Genomic DNA, 22098 nt, shown 5'->3' with positions numbered 1-22098 from the left:
TCCAGTGTTCAGAACGGATACAGTGTTCTTCTGTCTGTTTGATGATCAGCACAGTATGCTGCTAAAATGGTGTGCCTTAGTAAATTAAATCACATCTTCAGTTTTGTGACTTTTTTTTCCCCGATTGAGTCCACTTATATTGTCAACATTTCATGCTTTTATTTCTGTTATAATTTTTTGTTTCTTATGACCATTAATGAGGCTCTTTAATGCTGAGCATGTCTCCCTCACTTTGTTCGGCTTCATCAAATGCATAAAAATGCAGTAATTTTAGTTTTTCGTAGGAGTCGCCTGACCGAACGTGATCCTTTGTTTACTCAGCTTTTCTCCTAAACAGCCTTACGTGAGGAGACAGCAGCTCAAGAAAGATTACAAATGTTTTTATGCGCTCTGTCACAGACACTTGTGTTTAGGATATAATATCTGATTAAGTCTCGTCTTTAGATTGGCATGTAATGCATCTCAAATCCAGATTCAATGAGTATCCAGAGTTGATTAAAATTCACACGAGCGCCTGGAAAGGATTTGATCCTGTAGCACAAGTAGCTCATTACCTCCCACTCCCGCATCCCACAAGCCAGCAGATTCCCCTGCACAAGCAAGAAATAACATTCCAGTCACTTCGCCAAATACTGTCCAGTGTTCAGAACGGATACAGTGTTCTTCTGTCTGTTTGATGATCAGCACAGTATGCTGCTAAAATGGTGTGCCTTAGTAAATTAAATCACATCTTCAGTTTTGTGACTCTTTTTTTTCCCCGATTGAGTCCACTTATATTGTCAACATTTCATGCTTAAAACTGTTGTAATTTTTTGTTTCTTATGACCATTATTCCACCCTTGCTCTCCCCCTTTTAATTAGGCCTAAATAGCCTTTTTTTAAAAAGGCTATTTTTATTTATCAAGGATCCTTTAAATTGATCGAAATTGACAGCAAAAACTTTCTATTTCAAATAAATGCTGTTCTTTTGAACTTTGTATTCATCAAAGAATCCTGGAAAAAAAATGTTTACAAAAATTGGAAGTTTTCAACTGTTTTCAACATTGATAAGAAATTTTTCTTGAGCAGCAAATCATTATCTTAGAATGATTTCTGAAGGATCATGTGACACTGAAGACTGGAGTAATGATGCTGAAAATTCAGCTTTGATCACAGAAATAAATTACACACAGAAAACTGTCTTAATTTTAATATTTCACAATTTTACTGTTTTTACTGTAGAGACTTCTTTCAAAAACATTATAAATCTTACTGACCCCAAATGTTTGAGTAGTATTTTACATATTTTCTTAGAGGGACAGTTCTCCACAAAATGAAAATTGTAATAATTTAATATTGTCTAAAGTTAATAATGTTATTCCAGTTTATCTTTTTTTTTTTTTTTTACTACTATTGTTTTATTTATATATTTAAACCTTTCTTATTTTTTCTGTGAGCTATGTCAATTAAATTGCCTTGCTTTTCCCATTCGGGTTCAGCTAGATTAAAGCTTTAGTATTCTGTGTTTCTGTAAATAATCATTTTGGTGCATCACTAGTCAAACATATCTGAAAAGTGCTAATTGTTTTGGTTAGTGATTTGAACAAAAACTTCCTCCCCTTTTTCTTTTTGGCTTTTTCAGGCCAGATATTTTCAGTTGCTAAAATCGGTGCATCTCTTACTGTCTCTGCTACATACAACTTTATACATACCACATCCATGGATCATCACTATTTCAGAAGATCAAGACAAATCAGGCAGTGTCCATTTAACAGATTGTGTTTGTCTCTCTAAGGCTCTGGAGCGCTCTGAGAGTGAGGAGGTTTCAGTGATCACCCAGCTGGTGAAGAAGATCCTCATCATCATATCACGCCCGGCACGACTGCTGGAGTGTCTGGTGAGATTCTGCAGCTGCACTGATTCACATTCCCAAAACTCTGCTCCTGATTTTCACTTCCATCTCTCTGTGTAGGAGTTTGACCCTGAGGAGTTTTACCATCTACTAGAGGCTGCAGAAGGTCACGCCAAAGTCGGCCAGGGCATCAAAACGGATATTCCCCGCTATATAATCAACCAACTTGGACTTAACCGTGATCCCCTTGATGGTGCGATTATCTGTTATTTACCTTGTGGTGATTTTGTTTTGAAAGCCTGTGAGTTTCTCCGAGGCTCATGTTGTTGTGTCCTTCATCTCTTTTGACAGAAGTTGTGCAGCTCGAGGAGCAGTATGACTCTGGCCCCACACTGACAGTCGATTCTGAAGAATCCGCAGAGGTAAATGCACCACAAAAAGAGCTGAAGCATTAAAAAGCTTCGCTAGGTTTCGTAAGACGTCACTAATGATACGTCTCTTCCTGTTGCTTACAGCAAAATAAATCTTTACCCACACCACTACGAAGAAAACCCCTGGAGAGTGATTTTGAGACTATAAAACTCATCAGTAATGGGGCTTATGGGTAAGCAAATCGCATGACTACAGGTAAAAAAGTGATTACTTTAGAAAGGCATCTTTTTAGCTGGCAAAGCGTGATTTGAAGGAGGACCCAGATTTAATTGTTATTCTAGCTTACTACATCTTCTGATTCTTTACAAAAGAGGCTCCAAAAATGAGGGAGATTTTATTGCAACTAGAAGATGGTTTGTTATTACCATCAGAGTCAGATTGTTTTTCTGGTGTTGCTTGCTGCCAACAGGACCTACTTAAAATGAGGCAAATTAGCTAAAAGAAATTAGCACAATTACCTACAATTATTTTTATATACTCACCAGAACTTATAGCAGGTGAAATATGAATAGAAATGTTTTCATAAATATAGGAGTTGTGAAAAAGTGGAGACATCTGTGAAACTTTATAAAATACATGTAGACAGTAGTAACGTTTCTTTAAAATATACATTTTTTATGTTCAATATATATTTTAATCTTAAGTAGAAATAATATATAAATGAAAATATATTAAAATAAAGTATTGAGTTATGGTCTGAAGGCAGATGAGTTTAGGACCATAACTGAAAATGTAATGTCATCATTTTGATAAAATAAAGAGAAAGTGAAAATAAAATAGTGTATTTGTGATTATCTGATGATTTTCAAAGTGGAAATGTTGATCATTTAAAGGGATAGTTCACCCAAAAATGAAAATTGTCATCATTTACTCTGTATTCTTTTTTCTGCTGAACACAAAAGAAGATATTTTGAAGAATGTGGGTAACCAAACAGTTTTTGGTCCCCATTGACTACCATTGTATGGAAAAAAAATACTATGGAAGTCAATTGGGACTAGGCATGGGCCGGTATGAGATTTTGACGGTATGATAAACTTAAGCAAAAATATCAGGGTTTCACGGTATCACAGTATTGTCGTTACAGATCTAAAATGTGTTCTTTTTAAATGACTGGGTTAAAAAAAAATAATAATTTTCCGCTGAACGCAATATATTTTGTTTTTGAGCAGCATGCAGAATATTAGGAACAGTAGAATTTGTTTATTTTTTCTTTGATTTGTTTCCTAAAAAGAAGAAAAATAAAGACATCATTATTTAACCTAAATCTGTAAATACAGTTATTTAATTTTAGTTACATAATTCGTATACATATCATTTATATAATTTCATATAATTTAGTTATATAATTTCATATACATAATTTGATTTAATAATAACCCAATTTGAAGCAAAAACAATGTTCTGTTCTGACTAGCTTTGTGAAATTATCAGGGATGCAATCTTGTCACCTTTCGGTGAAATTTGCCGTTTTTAATTCAAAATGGGTCATTTGTGTGATTCGTGTAGATCCGCATTTTTAAAAATTGTTTTAAAATTGTACCAACTCAATTCTGTACCCGCTCGAAGTCACCCGCTTTCAAACGCTCCTGTGTGTTTTTGTGCGCGCGCCCTGGTTTCAAATAACAAAACCAAAAGTTTCTATTTACAACGTGTTTAGCAAGCTTTAAGTATTGTAGTCAATCACAGGCGTCTCTGTTGAAAGCACTGGCCAATCAGAGGTGTTTATTGTAGGTTAGTCAGAATCCGCTCACACATCTTCCTATTATAACAAGGTAAAAAGAAAGCATACATGATGTAAATAAGATATTCATTGTGTAGTTAGTTATTGATTATATCAGGAGTTTTCGCGCGAGTAAGCTCGGACAGTTGCGCCATAATGGAAGCACCCTTTACTCGGTGTCTCTTACATACTACATTCACAGTTTGAAGAAAAGTTTAAGAGGACCGTCCACGTATACTGTTTCAGGAACGACAAACACGAGTGAATCCGCCAGATTTATCCGCAATTGACGGTGATAACCGTAGCAATGGACGGAACGAACCATCTGACAAGCCGATGTCAAAACAGAGCTGTGCTTTAAGGGATGCAGAGTAAATTCAGAGTAACAAAACTACAGCAGCAACAAGTCTGTGTTGCCTTTAGCAGCTTCTACAGGTAAAGATAACTTAAAGCTCTCCTTTTTAGGCAATGTTTGAAAAATTTTATTTTTAAATAAAAAATAAAAAAAGCCAAAATATTTCAATTTGAAATATTCAACTTTCAACTTAATTTGTAGTTAACTAGTTAAGTATTTAAATAATTTACCATACTAGGCTGTTGGTGTCTAGGCTTATTTATTTATTTATTTTTAAATGACTTGACTTGTGCAAGTTCAGAACAGAGATGAGTTGCAATAAGACAAAAAAACGTCCGGTTGCCGATCGCGTAAGTTCCAGGGAAGCTTCTTAAGTTTGTCCATCCTACACACACGTGACTGACCGCTCGCTCGCAACAACAGGAGGAGGAGGGTCGTGTTACTCTCTACACTGCACTCAACCTGAGAGATTCCTACACTTTCAGTCTTTCAGGAGACATGAAAAACAGCGCATACCGCAGGAACGGTATAACGGAAAATATTAGCGGTTTTGAAACCGTGAAATATTCAAATCGTGGTATACCTTGAAACCGGTAATCGGCCCATGCCTAATTGGGACCAGAAGTAATTTGGTCACCAACATTCCTCAAAATATCTTCTGGAAAAACTTGAGGGTGAGTAAATGATGACAGAATTTTCAACAATCCCAACTTATTTGGTAACCACTAAAATTGTGCAACATGTTTTACTCAAGAATCATGCTCAATGTCTTCAAGGTCAGGAAGCTCCTAGAACGTTACCCAAGCATCCTACTGCTATGTTCTCCATCTGTCCCGCAGGGCTGTGTATCTGGTAAGGCATAAAGAAACTCGACAACGTTTTGCTATGAAAAAAATCAACCGGCAAAACCTGATTCTGCGGAACCAGATCCAGCAGGTGTTTGTGGAGCGAGACATCCTGACGTTTGCAGAGAATCCCTTTGTGGTCAGCATGTTCTGCTCCTTCGAGACCCGCAGACACCTGTGCATGGTCATGGAGTACGTGGAAGGTAAGGCACTGAACATTTCAACTCAGCAAAACTCAGACGAAACTTGTTAACCTGTATCTTTTAAGTGCATAGTCAAAGCTTACGAAGAGAAACTTTTACAATGGGTGGAGAAGTACATGAAGACAATTTTTAGTTTTATTCGCTGACGAATGCCGTGCTACTCTGGATGGATTTCTAGATGGTTGGTGAATGGCCACCGTGCTTGGCAATAGAATCGCATTGGCTAGTCATTTTTTTTGTTTACTTGCCAGACTTGTCATTTTAACAGAATGTTGGTGGTGCTTGTTGGTCATTCAGTTTTTCTGTAAATAAAAAAAACGAACAATAATACTAACGTGATGATACTACTACTAATAACAATATAAAATGCGCCTGGTGAGCTGCTGGGTTCATGAATATTAATCACGTTCTCTGCATTCGTTGGAACTGATTTGCTGAAATCAAAACAGGGTCAGTAATAGGTGAGCGCCAGCCGCTGCGTATATTAGTTCCACCCACCGCTGAAGAAACAGGCTTGTTTTTAAAGGCTGAATAATTCATTTGTCTGCAAATCCTTTATCAATAGGAATATAGTATGCTTTAAAGATGGAGAGCGAAACTCTCAAGTGATTAGTCAGCGTATTAAAGACGAGTGAAAATATATCTGTGCTAAACTTATACTTAGCCTTCAACAGACACTGGTGAGTAAAATCTAACACTTTATTAACTAATGGCTAATAATAGACATTTAGTTGCCCAGCATGAAAATGTAGTGTCACATGCGAGTGATTTACTTGCATTGTAGAGGGTTGACCTGGCAAACTATTTAACAAACCTGCCTGGGATTGATACCAGTTATCTAAAAAGATAAGAGAAATAAAACAAACAAACACTTTCTATGAAAACAAATAATAATTTTACTAAAATATGTCACTTGATTTGTCTGATGTCACATGCATAATAATTTGGAACACTGTGTGTATCAGTATATATATATATATATATATATATATATATATGTATAATAGAAAATATTTGTAGTTATAATGTATTATTATTAGAAATATAATTTCTCATAGTTTATATTGAATTTATAAATTATTATTAAAACATGTATAATGTAAATGTATGTAACATTTGCATGTATAAATATGTCTGGGCTAATATGATTTCCAGGTGGTGACTGTGCCACTCTGCTAAAGAACATGGGTCCACTTCCTGTGGATATGACCAGGATGTATTTTGCGGAGACGGTTCTGGCGCTGGAGTACCTGCACAGTTATGGCGTTGTGCACAGAGATCTCAAACCAGACAAGTGGGAAAAGAACTGCAAACCTCATTTATGCAACCGTATGTCAGTGTAACTGTTGTTAACCTGATCTGTTAACCCTTCACAGCCTCTTGATTACTTCAATGGGACATATTAAACTGACTGACTTCGGGCTCTCCAAAATCGGCCTCATGAACATGACAACCAATCTGTACGAGGGCCATATTGAGAAAGACACTAGGGAGTTTATCGATAAACAGGTGGGCAAGAGCACAATACTCCTTGGGTACAATTTATGCTAATTTTCAAGAAATGATATTGATATTAATATAGAATCTATCCGTGTTTCGTGTTTTATTTGTTGTATTCACAGGTTTGTGGCACCCCGGAGTACATCGCTCCAGAAGTGATCTTGCGGCAGGGCTACGGGAAGCCTGTCGACTGGTGGGCCATGGGTATCATCCTGTACGAGTTTTTGGTGGGATGTGTGCCGTTCTTCGGAGACACAACGGAAGAGCTTTTTGGGCAGGTTGTCAGTGGTGAGTTTAGATGAATGTGTTTTAAACTCTCCTGTCAGCTGTTAGGACACGGATACCTTTAAAAGGATCAGGAAGCTTTACCAACTGGCTTAAAATGAAACTGCTGTAAAAAGATTTTGATAACACTGTGTTCCTTATGCAGATGAGATTATCTGGCCAGATGGAGATGATGCCCTTCCTGTAGACGCCCAGGACTTGATCACACGATTACTGAACCAAAACCCACAGGAGAGGCTTGGAAGAGGTGCTTTGTCATTCATTTGTAGTCAATAGGAATTTAGTATAAACCTTTGTAGTATAGTTATGTTACCCGAGTATAGTTAATTTTTTTTAAAGGGTCAAATGATGAGAAATCAATGATATTTTTTTCGTCGTCTTATTCAAACAAAATGATTTGAAACAACTGAAACTGATTCAACAAATTTATTTAGCTGTTTTTAAATATGAATTTTTATAAATTATGTATAATTTTTGAATTTTCATATAATTATATTTGTAAATGTATATAATTTATATAATTTAATTATTGAATATTTAAGCATTATTAAAAAAAATTATAAACTCTGTGTGTGTGTGTATATATATATGTATATATGTATATGTATATATGTATATGTAATTTATTTATTTTATTTTTTTTTCATAAATATTTATTTTTAAATTTTTATAAAATTACTTTAATTGCAGAATTACATTTTAATAAAAACTTTATTAAAATGTAAAGTATTATTTTTTTAAAATGTAATCTATTTTATTTTGAGTTTTTATAACTACATTATTTTATTTTTTTTAGAAATGATATAGCATTCCTATTTTTTAATTAGAAATATTTTTATTTTGTGAATAATTTTATATAATTCGTGAAGACACATTTTTGTTCCTCTGAATTGAAATGAGACGTTTTTTGCTTCTGCAAAGGGCCAGAAATGGCCAAAAAAGGTCATGAAAAATGTAATTAAGATTGTATGAAACACTAATATCCCCTCAAGTGAAAAGAAATGACAAAATATATATGACATGACCCATTTAAGTTCAAAATAAATGTTTAGGATTAGATCTACTTCAAACATTATTCATACAACAGCTTTGTGTAGAGCTGTGGACAGTTGTGATGAATTCACATGTTTGTAGGTGGGGCTTCAGAAGTAAAGCAGCATATGTTCTTCAGCGGTCTAGACTGGAACGGACTCCTGCGTCAGAAAGCTGAATTCATCCCTCAGCTGGAGGCCGAAGACGACACTAGTTATTTTGACAGTGAGTCTCACTAATTCAGCACAGGGAGGAGATTCTGAGAGCTTCATAAATGCCTGGAGCGAAGCGCTCTGGAAATGTCAGCTTATTCTTGCGGCTTATGCACTGAGATGCAGTTATTATGTCTTCATTGTACTTACCTATTACCCCCTAAATCCTTTTTGTTCTTTTTCTGCATAGCTCGATCTGAACGCTACCATCATTTGGCTTCTGATGAGGATGATGAAACCAATGATGAAGAGTCTTCCCTTGAAATACGACGGTTTTCCTCTTGGTCAAATCGTTTCAGCAAGGTTGGGTCCTTTTGCTGTCGCACACATAATATTGAAAAAAAATTGTTTTTTTAAAACAGCCATCATCGCACTTTATATATTGTCATTATTACGTATAACAATCACAACTTTCTGACTTTATTTTTCAATTACCCATTTTATTTTCTGTTCTGAGATTGAAACAGGCTTTCATTGACCTCAAATTTAAGGCCATATTTATTTAAATATGAAGATAACTATTAGCATCCATACCAACGCACAAAAACATTGTTTATTATAAGTGTGTGCTGCAGTATTAAATGCATTCCACACACACAAAAAATATATAAATTCTACGTAAGGAATTTACCTAGTAAATAATCATGGATGACACATACGCCTGTGAATAGAGTATTTCTATAATCACGTCAGTGGCATCTGTAATTAAACTTATGCTTTTAAATAGGTTTTTAAAAAACCAAGACCACTGTTGTATCGACCAGCTAAACATAAAGAGAAAAAAGCGTAACAACATAAGCGTCAGTGCCAGTGTTATTTGAATATTCAAAATATTTTTTAAAAACTCTTAATAGTGTCTCAATAAGTTTATATATTTTCCATTTAAATTTTAGTTAGTAATTTTGTGTTTTTGTTATTTTAAGTTGTGTTTAACCTTTTAGCTGACATAAACGTGAACTGAAATAAAATATAAAAAACGTTTTATTTCAAGTAACGAAAATGTATATATATTTTTTATTTTAGTTAACTATAATAACCCTGGTCAGTGTCAGGTTTTTTCTGTAGGGTGGCCATTTTTCCTCTCTGACATTTATTATCCATAATTTTGTAGGTGTATAGCAGCACAGAGCACCTGGCCACCCCATCCAACCTGAGTTTCTCCTCCGACCGCAGTCACAGTGAAGAGATAGAGGACCGGGCAGACGGGAGGGACACTCACTCATATGGAGAGATCCAGCGGCAGGCCTCCACTGGAGACAAGAGGCTCTCGGCTCATAGGGCAAGGTGCAAACAGAGGAATAAAGAAATCAATTCACCCAAAAACACACTTACAAAAACACATTATAAATGAATGGGACATATAGAAAATTTGAAAAAGTGTATTTACACTGTGTGCTGTGTATGTTACAGTCAGTGTTCATTTAATATCACTGATACTATTGTAGTTTTATTATTATTTTGAATATTTTTTTATTTTTTCGGTTTTTATTTTAATTGAAAAGTTTTGGGTTTTGTCATTTTTATTATAACAATAAATGTTAGAATATTTACTTTCCATATGAATAATGACTAAACATTGCTTTACAGATATCTAGGACGGGTATTGCTTAGTCAAAATTGAATATTTTAGTTATCTGTAAGGCAATAATGACTAGTAATAATTTAACGGCAGGTATCTAAAATGTACTTTGTCTAAAAATGCCAACGTTTTATTTTTTACTAACCGTAATTCTGTTCACAATATCTGCAAATCAATTTGGACTAGTAAAATGCAATAATTCTTACTTTAAAAAATGTAATTGACTAGTCAGAATAAAATTGCAGATACCTTAGTTGGTCAAATTGCATTTTTACTAGTAAAAATTACATAATTTTACTTGTTTTATTACTTGTATATTAATATTTGTTTACTTATTAATATTTATTTCATTTTAATTTGTTATTTTAGTACATCACGTTAAACTAAATGAAAATGATAAATGTTTCCTTGACAAGAAGCAAAAAAAACTAAAAAACTAAATATAACTAAACTAAAATAACTTCAAGGTATTTATATATATATATGTAGTGATAGAGGCTCAATTACAGTCGATGTTATTTTCCAGCACTCTGGATGTGTGTTTGTTTCTTCCAGTCTGCGCCCTCGCACTTCTTCCAGCTCCTCTCAGCCTGAGCGAGCTGTGAGCCCCCTAGTGGTGAGCAGCACACACAGCCTGGAGGCCATGCCTCGATTCGCCCTCTCCACAGACGATGAGGGTAAGCTGACTCCTGAAATCTGACACATTTTTAGAGGGGGTTTTTTTTTCTCATCAATTTATTGTCCTTCACAAATTTTCAAAATGAACATTTTGTCACACCTGCCAATGGAGGGTAAATTGAGAACAGCCATTAAACTATATATATATTTTTTTTTTTAAACACATTTGTCAGTATGGAATTAATTGAGTTGTTTTTAATTATTTTATTATTAGACTCTAAAGGTGTCTCCTAGCAATGTTCAAATTAAAGTTCACCTTGCAATGTTCAAATTAAAGTTCACCTAAATATAATAACATTGTGCTACTAAGCTGGAGTCGCACTTCTTCCAGCTCCTCTCAGCCTGAGCGAGCTGTGAGCCCCCTAGTGGTGAGCAGCACACACAGCCTGGAGGCCATGCCTCGATTCGCCCTCTCCACAGACGATGAGGGTAAGCTGACTCCTGAAATCTGACACATTTTTAGAGGGGGTTTTTTTTTCTCATCAATTTATTGTCCTTCACAAATTTTCAAAATGAACATTTTGTCACACCTGCCAATGGAGGGTAAATTGAGAACAGCCATTAAACTATATATATATATTTTTTTTTAAACACATTTGTCAGTATGGAATTAATTGAGTTGTTTTTAATTATTTTATTATTAGACTCTAAAGGTGTCTCCTAGCAATGTTCAAATTAAAGTTCACCTAAATATAATAACATTGTGCTACTAAGCTGGAGTAGTGCTTTGATGCAAACCTTTTAATTCTGCAGCTGAAGTTGTCGTATCCAACCTGCGACGAATCCGACTACGTAGCAACAGTACAGGAACGAAACACTCGTCACCAAGGGAACAAGGGAGTCCTCAGTGCTTTGGAAACCAGCTGGAGACGCCTGACAGGCAGCGACTCTCACCAGGACGCAAAGTCCCCAAGTCTGCATCAGTGTCCACCCTCTCGCTCATCATCACGCCAGGTCAGACCCCAAACGTAGTCACCACTGCAACACTGTAAATATGAGGAGCACCATTTTGTAGAGTGATCATGGTTTGGTAGATTACTTGCAAATTGTAGTCTGTTACTGATTACAAATTACATGCTGAAAGTTGTAGTTAATAATGTAATCTATTAGATTACTCATTTTAGGTAAGGTAATCTGGATGCTTTCTGATTACTTTTGTCCTAACTCATAACATGAGATTAATGTGCACCATAATGCTATAAAAATATTTAAAAAAAGAAAAGAAAATATATTCTATTCTTCATTTTAGGTAAGGTAATCTGGATGCTTTCTGATTACTTTTGTCCTAACTCATAACATGAGATTAATGTGCACCATAATGCTATAAATATATATTCTATTCTTTATCAACAAAATTAAGTGCATTAAACATTACATTATGCCAGGGTTTCCCAAACGGGTTAATGAAGGAACTGCAGGGGGTTTGTGAGTTGATGTAGTAGAGATGCTACTTTTCCATTTTTTTTGATGTCAGGGAAAAAATGGCAATTTATAAACAGTGGGATATATATATACATATACATATATATATATATATATATATATATATATATATATATATATATATATGCTCAAATACATATACATATATACATATATACATATATATATATATATATATATATATATATATATATATATATATATATATATATATATATATATATATAGAGAGAGAGAGAGAGAGAGAAGTTCATTGGATATGAAGACATTGTGTTTCACAGCTAAATATCGGCAGTGTTTAGTAACTTGTTCAATATTGATCTCTTATGTGGTGCTTTTGTGCCCAAATTTAGAAGCATGGATCACACATTTATTTACATGACATTTACATGGCAGTTCTGTACAGTGAATATAGTCAAAGCTAAATGGTATGACACACAGTAGGATTTTTTTTAAAGGAAAATTTAAAAGAATTAGTGAGAATCAATACATTATGAATAACTTGCTGCCATTGTGTGAATACATGATGTAATCATGTAATTAATAAAAAATGAACTGTAATCTGATTTGTGAACATTTTAAAACGTAATCTTATCACAAGTACTTAAAGTCCCCCTGCAGTCACAAATTTTAGCTCTTAAAACTCAAAATGACATTTAAATGTTTTTTTCCCATGAAAATAATTCTTAAAATGGCTTGAATGTATCTCTACACCTTTACCTCATTTAGTATATACGTGGATCTATGAATATGCAAATTAGCCCCGCCTCCGCATAATCACACCAGTTCGGAGCTGCTCCACTTTCATTCGGTTAAAGGATTAGTTCTTCCAGAATAAAAAATTCCTGATAATTTACTCACCCCCATGTCATCCGAGATGTTCATGTCTTTCAGTCTTCACTCGAAAATAAATTAAGGTTTTTGAGGAAAACATGCCAGGATTTTTCTCCATATAATGGACTTCAATGGGGACCAACGGGCTGAAGGTCCAAATTGCAGTTTCAGTGCAGCTTCAAAGGGCTCTACACAATCCCAGCCGAGGAACGAGGGTCTTATCCAGTGAAATGATCAGTCATTTAAAAAAAAAATACACTATATACTTTTTAACCAAATTCTCATCTTGCACTAGCTCGACTTCACGCATTATGTAATCATTGTGGAAAGGTCACGTGCCGTTAGCTCTTTATCCGTGTACTCTGGTTCAGAAATGTAGGGTAAGGTGAATGTGACGAGAGGGGCGGGGCCGAGAGCCGTGGGGACGGAGCGAGTCCGGGGGGGGAAATGCTAATGCACGGAGGAGCTCCGGAAGGGTAAAAGGAGGAGCAACAACAGTGTTGGACGAGAGAGGACCAAGCCTGGACTTTATTTTGTATGTGACGAGTAGGGGTCGACCGATATGTGTTTTTCAAGGCCGATACAGATTATTACAGATCAAGTAGACCGATAACCGATATTTTGATCCGATATATATGTCTGGTGTAAAAATTTTAATTAATGTCAAAATTAAGAATAACAAGGGCTCTGACAAAAACTGCCTTCCCTGGTGTTGGTTGAGTGTAGTACTCCCACAGTAAACTCTTTATTTTTGGCAAACAAAGGGTTTACTATTAACATGAAAACATGGAAGAAATAGCGTATTGTGTGATTATTCTTTTAAACAAAAGTTGTGATAATTGTTGTAGTAGTCAGGGGTTAAAGCAAAAAAAAAAAAAATTTTGACTGAAAATATATATATATATATATATATATATATATATATATATATATATATATATATATATATAGAGAGAGAGAGAGAGAGAGAAGTTCATTGGATATGAAGACATTGTGTTTCACAGCTAAATATCGGCAGTGTTTAGTAACTTGTTCAATATTGATCTCTTATGTGGTGCTTTTGTGCCCAAATTTAGAAGCATGGATCACACATTTATTTACATGACATTTACATGGCAGTTCTGTACAGTGAATATAGTCAAAGCTAAATGGTATGACACACAGTAGGATTTTTTTTAAAGGAAAATTTAAAAGAATTAGTGAGAATCAATACATTATGAATAACTTGCTGCCATTGTGTGAATACATGATGTAATCATGTAATTAATAAAAAATGAACTGTAATCTGATTTGTGAACATTTTAAAACGTAATCTTATCACAAGTACTTAAAGTCCCCCTGCAGTCACAAATTTTAGCTCTTAAAACTCAAAATGACATTTAAATGTTTTTTTCCCATGAAAATAATTCTTAAAATGGCTTGAATGTATCTCTACACCTTTACCTCATTTAGTATATACGTGGATCTATGAATATGCAAATTAGCCCCGCCTCCGCATAATCACACCAGTTCGGAGCTGCTCCACTTTCATTCGGTTAAAGGATTAGTTCTTCCAGAATAAAAAATTCCTGATAATTTACTCACCCCCATGTCATCCGAGATGTTCATGTCTTTCAGTCTTCACTCGAAAATAAATTAAGGTTTTTGAGGAAAACATGCCAGGATTTTTCTCCATATAATGGACTTCAATGGGGACCAACGGGCTGAAGGTCCAAATTGCAGTTTCAGTGCAGCTTCAAAGGGCTCTACACAATCCCAGCCGAGGAACGAGGGTCTTATCCAGTGAAATGATCAGTCATTTAAAAAAAAAATACACTATATACTTTTTAACCAAATTCTCATCTTGCACTAGCTCGACTTCACGCATTATGTAATCATTGTGGAAAGGTCACGTGCCGTTAGCTCTTTATCCGTGTACTCTGGTTCAGAAATGTAGGGTAAGGTGAATGTGACGAGAGGGGCGGGGCCGAGAGCCGTGGGAACGGAGCGAGTCCGGTGGAGTAAATGCTAATGCACGGAGGAGCTCCGGAAGGATAAAAGGAGGAGCAACAACAGTGTTGGACGAGAGAGGACCAAGCCTGGACTTTATTTTGTATGTGACGAGTAGGGGTCGACCGATATGTGTTTTTCAAGGCCGATACAGATTATTACAGATCAAGTAGACCGATAACCGATATTTTGATCCGATATATATGTCTGGTGTAAAAATTTTAATTAATGTCAAAATTAAGAATAACAAGGGCTCTGACAAAAACTGCCTTCCCTGGTGTTGGTTGAGTGTAGTACTCCCACAGTAAACTCTTTATTTTTGGCAAACAAAGGGTTTACTATTAACATGAAAACATGGAAGAAATAGCGTATTGTGTGATTATTCTTTTAAACAAAAGTTGTGATAATTGTTGTAGTAGTCAGGGGTTAAAGCAAAAAAAAAAAAAACTTTTGACTGAAAATTTTTCCTCGGCCAAACCCCAATTCCACAGCCATACCTGTCACACACCCAGTTTTAGAGCAGTGTTTTTCTTCTTGTAATCAGGAGCACTTGTCCTCCTAATTAAAAAAATTAAGAAGCACCTTCTGATCAATAATCTAAAATTCTGATCAAAAATTTGCCTTCCTAATACGAGGTGGCATGTGACTCCTTAAAGTGACTTACAGGGGTATTTTCTTTGTACCTTTGTAATGGCATCCTTTTCATCTGTCAAATTCAACATTTGTTTAAGCTTTTTAAAATTTCTATTAAACCAAAATAATAAGTAGAATAAGACAAATAAGTTACCACTCATATGAAATTAGTATTAATAAAAAATTAATTTGTACTACAGAGGGTGCACAGAAGAACACAAAAGTGGCTTGTAGGTAGGTTTTCAGACGTTTAATGAGGGTCAGAGGCAATTAAATTCATGTGGAGATTAATGTTTTAAATATAATACAGAAATATTAAATGATTTAAATAACTGAAATTATTCCTAAAAATGAAACTGAAACCACCAGCAGGTGGCGGCAAGTCACTGATTTTATCACTGAATCATTCATTCAACTGATTCGTTTGAACGGCTGATTCATTCGGGAATGGGTTATGAATGGGTAATCATGAATCACTGACTCACTAGATTCGTTAAAAAATGCACTTTCATTCATGAATGAAACACCGCTGTATTTGCTTTTAGAGATGCGCAGTGGCTGAGCTGTTACAATATTTGGAACTATTTTCGTTGATGAAACCGAGCAAAATCAGGCAGTAGCCTACTTGTTTATTGAACTGTTGTATTAAATCAATATCACATTTGCAAACTCCTTTAATAATTATTAAAAGCTGTTACTCTCCTTATCGCGATCTGTGGGCGCACAGAAAATGAGAGCACGCGAGTGAGTTCTCAAGACTCAAAAGCATGTGCAAAATTATACATTCCGTCATCGAGTTAAAAACGAGGAACCTGCGGGAATGAGTATAATTATTATTAATAGCCACAATCTCGCGCTGAAATTCAAGTTCTGCTCTGTGGTCTCTGCTAATAACCCGACTGTGAATGATGCGTTGTTGTCAGTGAGAAGCTGCAGCCGTAGCGGGGAGGATTTTTGGTGTGCTGGTGTTCTGACTAATAATGCTACCTATCAGATTATGCTACCAACAAATCGTCAGAACACCGGCAGAACAACAACAATGCGCTACGTTTTTTTCCCCCTCATTTTTTTTTTTTCAATTGACGGAAAACTTTAATCCAGGAGTAGTATTATGTACATCATACTGCACCACAGTAATATATTTCTGATAATTTCTTTGTTAACCCGATTTTATATTGTGACGGGTTGCCATGAGGAACTTATTTCTGTAGGTCTATGTAAATGATATGAAGATAGTTTTACACCAATGAAACTGTCAAATGCTCATGAAGTGACTCTCAAGAGGGATCAGAGCAGTTCTGGAGATGTTGTTCATGTATTTATGTCCTCGTGTAGTGATACGACAGAAGCTGAAATCAGCACGAGCGTCGCACACTTTGTATGTGTAGAAAACAACACCGTGCGTCTGTGCCATTTACATAAAGACACGCAGAACATGCTGGATCCATATTTAAATAGTATTTTTGCGGCTGAATATTTACAGATACTAGTCCATATTGCGACTCTATTTAAGTGTACTGACCTACTTTTGATTAATTCATACAAACTTTGACAAATTCCGTGACATTCTGCGTCATACAGTAAATTCCATTTATATGACTGGATTCCGTGATTCCGTCCATGTTTTCTGCATTGCGGAAATAATTGTATTGAGGTGTTTTGCAACTTCAGTGTAACGTTAGTGGATTGTGATTTATTGCAAATTAAGCAACGTCTGCTGCTGCCTTACCTTTGAGAGACAACTGATGCGTGATCACTGAAGCAGCTGCAGTTAGCAAGCGCTTTCGGAGTGAGAGTGAATTCCGTATTGATTGGTCGGACTCGTGACTCCCAACAAATCAGATGGGTGGTGGGCGGAGATTGCTTTAGGCCACAGAGTGGTGAGTTCTGACAGGCTGCATCAGAGCCAAATAGCGAGTTTCAAAATTAAGTTATTTTATATACCGATAATCATAAAAATGCTTAATATCGGCCAGGCCGATAATCGGTCGACCCCTAGTGACGAGTGGGTCAGGGCCGAGAGCCGTGGTGCCACTCTCTCGTCCAACACTGTTGTCACTCCTTTTATCCTTCCGGAGCTCCTCCGTGGGACTCGAGACGCGCATTAGCAATTACTCCACCGGCCTCGCTCCGTTCCCACGGCTCTCGGCCCTGACCCACTCGTCACAGTGAAAAACTCCATCTCATTTTCTCCTCCATCTTCAAAATCATCTGACATCGCTGTTTTACCTTTTTTTTTTGTAAAGGGCGTTTGACTTTCTTTGCATGTTCACTTTGTAAACACTGGGTCGGTGCTTCCCCCTGCGCCACGCGTGACCTTTCCAACGAGGCTACGCAATCCGTGAAGTCAAGCTAGTGCAAGACGAGCATTTGTGGTTTAAAAAGTATATAAATGTTTATTTTTTTAGAAAATGACAGATGGTTTGGCTAGATAAGACCCTTATTCCTCAGCTGGTACCGTGTAGAGCCCTTTGAAGCTGCACTGAAACTGCGATTTGGACCTTCAGCCCGTTGGTCCCCATTGAAGTCCATTATATAGAGAAAAATCCTGGCATGTTTTCCTCAAAAACCTTAATTTCTTGAAGAAAGAATGGCATGAACATCTTGGAAGACATGGGGGTGAGTAAATTATCAGGAAATTTTTATTCTGGAAGTGAAGTTTCTTTAACTGAATTCGTAAATGCTGCACAATGGCAAGTGGCAATACTGGATAAATTATGGTAAGCTTATCAGAATTCTGAATGGATTATAGCCTAGAAAGCAGGCAAAGAACACTATATAAATAAAGGTGACTTGACACTTCTGATTGGCCATTGTGTTCGTGAAATTAACAGATATGTTTGTGATTGGCTACAATGCTCAACTCTGAAAAACATGTTGTAAATAGAAACCTATGATGACCAATGGTGAAAATGTGAAAAGCCCCGCAGGTTGACTGGATTGGTTACGTGTTTGGGAAATGGTAGGAAAGAGATGTTAATCAAATGCATAGATGGTAGGTGATTTCAAACTGCGTGTTTGAGGCTGTCTTTGGTACACTGCAGATTAGAAGAAAATGCTCCGCAATGGCGTTGACTGATGAATTAGGACATGGTTTGTCTTTAAACATATTAAAAACACCAAAAACGTAAACAATATTAAAACCTAGATTTTCACCACATTAGGGCTTTAATTTTTTTTTATCTGATTATGTAATCTGGATTACATGTAACTCAGCACTGAGTGTTTTATTTTTTATTAATTTATTTTACAAATATAAATTTTTCAACTGTATTTTTGTGACTATTTTCTTCTTCCACTTCCCCAGATGACGGGAGTGGCAGCCTGCAGGCGCGCTCGATTTCACATCGATCATTTTCCTCTAATCCATCATCCCGAGACTCCTCCCCCAACCGAGACCTCGCTCCGTTCCCACGGCTCTCGGCCCTGACCCACTCGTCACAGTGAAAAACTCCATCTCATTTTCTCCTCCATCTTCAAAATCATCTGACATCGCTGTTTTACCTTTTTTTTGTAAAGGGCGTTTGACTTTCTTTGCATGTTCACTTTGTAAACACTGGGTCGGTGCTTCCCCCTGCGCCACGCGTGACCTTTCCAACGAGGCTACGCAATCCGTGAAGTCAAGCTAGTGCAAGACGAGCATTTGTGGTTTAAAAAGTATATAAATGTTTATTTTTTTAGAAAATGACAGATGGTTTGGCTAGATAAGACCCTTATTCCTCAGCTGGTACCGTGTAGAGCCCTTTGAAGCTGCACTGAAACTGCGATTTGGACCTTCAGCCCGTTGGTCCCCATTGAAGTCCATTATATAGAGAAAAATCCTGGCATGTTTTCCTCAAAAACCTTAATTTCTTGAAGAAAGAATGGCATGAACATCTTGGAAGACATGGGGGTGAGTAAATTATCAGAATTTTTATTCTGGAAGTGAAGTTTCTTTAACTGAATTCGTAAATGCTGCACAATGGCAAGTGGCAATACTGGATAAATTATGGTAAGCTTATCAGAATTCTGAATGGATTATAGCCTAGAAAGCAGAACATCTTGGAAGACATGGGGGTGAGTAAATTATCAGGAAATTTTTATTCTGGAAGTGAAGTTTCTTTAACTGAATTCGTAAATGCTGCACAATGGCAAGTGGCAATACTGGATAAATTATGGTAAGCTTATCAGAATTCTGAATGGATTATAGCCTAGAAAGCGGGCAAAGAACACTATATAAATAAAGGTGACTTGACACTTCTGATTGGCCATTGTGTTCGTGAAATTAACAGATATGTTTGTGATTGGCTACAATGCTCAACTCTGAAAAACATGTTGTAAATAGAAACCTATGATGACCAATGGTGAAAATGTGAAAAGCCCCGCAGGTTGACTGGATTGGTTACGTGTTTGGGAAATGGTAGGAAAGAGATGTTAATCAAATGCATAGATGGTAGGTGATTTCAAACTGCGTGTTTGAGGCTGTCTTTGGTACACTGCAGATTAGAAGAAAATGCTCCGCAATGGCGTTGACTGATGAATTAGGACATGGTTTGTCTTTAAACATATTAAAAACACCAAAAACGTAAACAATATTAAAACCTAGATTTTCACCACATTAGGGCTTTAATTTTTTTTTATCTGATTATGTAATCTGGATTACATGTAACTCAGCACTGAGTGTTTTATTTTTTATTAATTTATCTGAATGGATTATAGCCTAGAAAGCAGGCAAAGAACACTATATAAATAAAGGTGACTTGACACTTCTGATTGGCCATTGTGTTCGTGAAATTAACAGATATGTTTGTGATTGGCTACAATGCTCAACTCTGAAAAACATGTTGTAAATAGAAACCTATGATGACCAATGGTGAAAATGTGAAAAGCCCCGCAGGTTGACTGGATTGGTTACGTGTTTGGGAAATGGTAGGAAAGAGATGTTAATCAAATGCATAGATGGTAGGTGATTTCAAACTGCGTGTTTGAGGCTGTCTTTGGTACACTGCAGATTAGAAGAAAATGCTCCGCAATGGCGTTGACTGATGAATTAGGACATGGTTTGTCTTTAAACATATTAAAAACACCAAAAACGTAAACAATATTAAAACCTAGATTTTCACCACATTAGGGCTTAAATTTTTTTTTTATCTGATTATGTAATCTGGATTACATGTAACTCAGCACTGAGTGTTTTATTTTTTATTAATTTTTTTTACAAATATAAATTTTTCAACTGTATTTTTGTGACTATTTTCTTCTTCCACTTCCCCAGATGACGGGAGTGGCAGCCTGCAGGCGCGCTCGATTTCACATCGATCATTTTCCTCTAATCCATCATCCCGAGACTCCTCCCCCAACCGAGACCTGTCACTCAGCATCAGCAGGCTCCGCCCCCCCATCATCATCCACAGCTCTGGGAAGAAATATGGCTTCACCCTGCAGACCATTCGAGTGTACATGGGGAACAGCGACATCTACACCATACACCACATGGTCTCGGTGAGCAGAGAATCACTCCTAACACACTCAGACATTGAGCTCTAAAGGTGCTTATCGGTCTGTTTATTCGGATTCTTCTTGCTCTTTCTGTCAGGGCGTGGAGGAGAGCAGCCCTGCCCATGAGGCTGGACTGCGAGCGGGTGATCTGATCACTCATGTGAATGGAGAGTCTGTGCAGGGTCTAGTGCACACAGAGATGATGGAGCTGCTTTTGAAGGTATTTGAACAGAAGCATGCTGGGATTCACTGAACCATTGTGTAATATTCTGAAGTAGACCAAAGACTAATCATCATTTTGAAGAATTTCACAAAAAACATTTTGAATCCCATAATTGAAGCCATACTTTAGTGATTTTTGTTGCCACACAGCCTCAAGTGGCTTATTAGTTTTATAAACATTTGGCAACAGAAAAATGATAATACACAGATGTAAAAAAATAAATGTACTATATATATATATACTATATATATAATTTTTTTTTTAGGGGTGTAACGGTTCAAATTACTCACGGTTCGGTTTGTGTCACATTGGTTTCAGTACAGTTCAGTATATGGTATGTTTAGGGGGAAAAAAGACTACACTGTCAAATAAAAATAAAGAAAATAAGAAACAATAATCGAACTCCCAAGCAACAGCACAAATAAATACAATAGAGCAAAGATATAAATAAAATAAACAGTGCTTTTCAGGTAGTTTAGGTAGGTCTAACATTAGTTTTTAGGTACAGAAATTGAATAAAGTAATCATGTTTCAAATCAATCAAATCTTTTTTTGTTCATCGCTGTTGTTGTATTGTATTGGGAAGCCAGAATGCGTATCCATCGACAGAAACATACATTAGCTTAACGCTCTGTTTTATGTGTTGTTATTTTTAACAAGCCATATTACAGATGTGTGGTCAGATTTAAGTTGAACCGCGGTGCAAGTGCGTGCCGAACTGTGGGTGGAGAACGGTATGGTTTTATTTTTTTTTTTTTTACCGTTACCCCTAAAGTACACACACACACATATATATATATATATATATATATATATATATATATA

General features: G+C 36.1%; 1 protein-coding gene across 1 annotated transcript in view; it reads left to right on the top strand.

Annotated features, from left to right (window-relative positions):
- Positions 1-22098, top strand: part of LOC107602799 (microtubule-associated serine/threonine-protein kinase 3-like) — a 50488-nt gene that overhangs the window by 22864 nt on the left and 5526 nt on the right. Inside the window, exons 8-23 of the mRNA XM_016295383.1 lie at positions 1775-1876; positions 1952-2084; positions 2183-2253; positions 2347-2435; positions 5179-5387; positions 6543-6681; positions 6764-6896; positions 7010-7175; positions 7318-7419; positions 8307-8429; positions 8607-8719; positions 9528-9700; positions 10551-10672; positions 11427-11627; positions 20827-21053; positions 21148-21270. Of these exons, the coding sequence (XP_016150869.1) occupies positions 1775-1876; positions 1952-2084; positions 2183-2253; positions 2347-2435; positions 5179-5387; positions 6543-6681; positions 6764-6896; positions 7010-7175; positions 7318-7419; positions 8307-8429; positions 8607-8719; positions 9528-9700; positions 10551-10672; positions 11427-11627; positions 20827-21053; positions 21148-21270 (2226 nt within the window). The remainder of the gene's footprint in view (positions 1-1774; positions 1877-1951; positions 2085-2182; positions 2254-2346; positions 2436-5178; positions 5388-6542; positions 6682-6763; positions 6897-7009; positions 7176-7317; positions 7420-8306; positions 8430-8606; positions 8720-9527; positions 9701-10550; positions 10673-11426; positions 11628-20826; positions 21054-21147; positions 21271-22098) is intronic.

The sequence above is a fragment of the Sinocyclocheilus grahami genome, unplaced genomic scaffold (assembly GCF_001515645.1).
Source record: "Sinocyclocheilus grahami isolate Dianchi unplaced genomic scaffold, SAMN03320097.WGS_v1.1 scaffold335.1, whole genome shotgun sequence".
NCBI classification, from domain to species: domain Eukaryota; kingdom Metazoa; phylum Chordata; class Actinopteri; order Cypriniformes; family Cyprinidae; genus Sinocyclocheilus; species Sinocyclocheilus grahami.
This window is presented reverse-complemented; position numbering and strand designations above follow the sequence as displayed.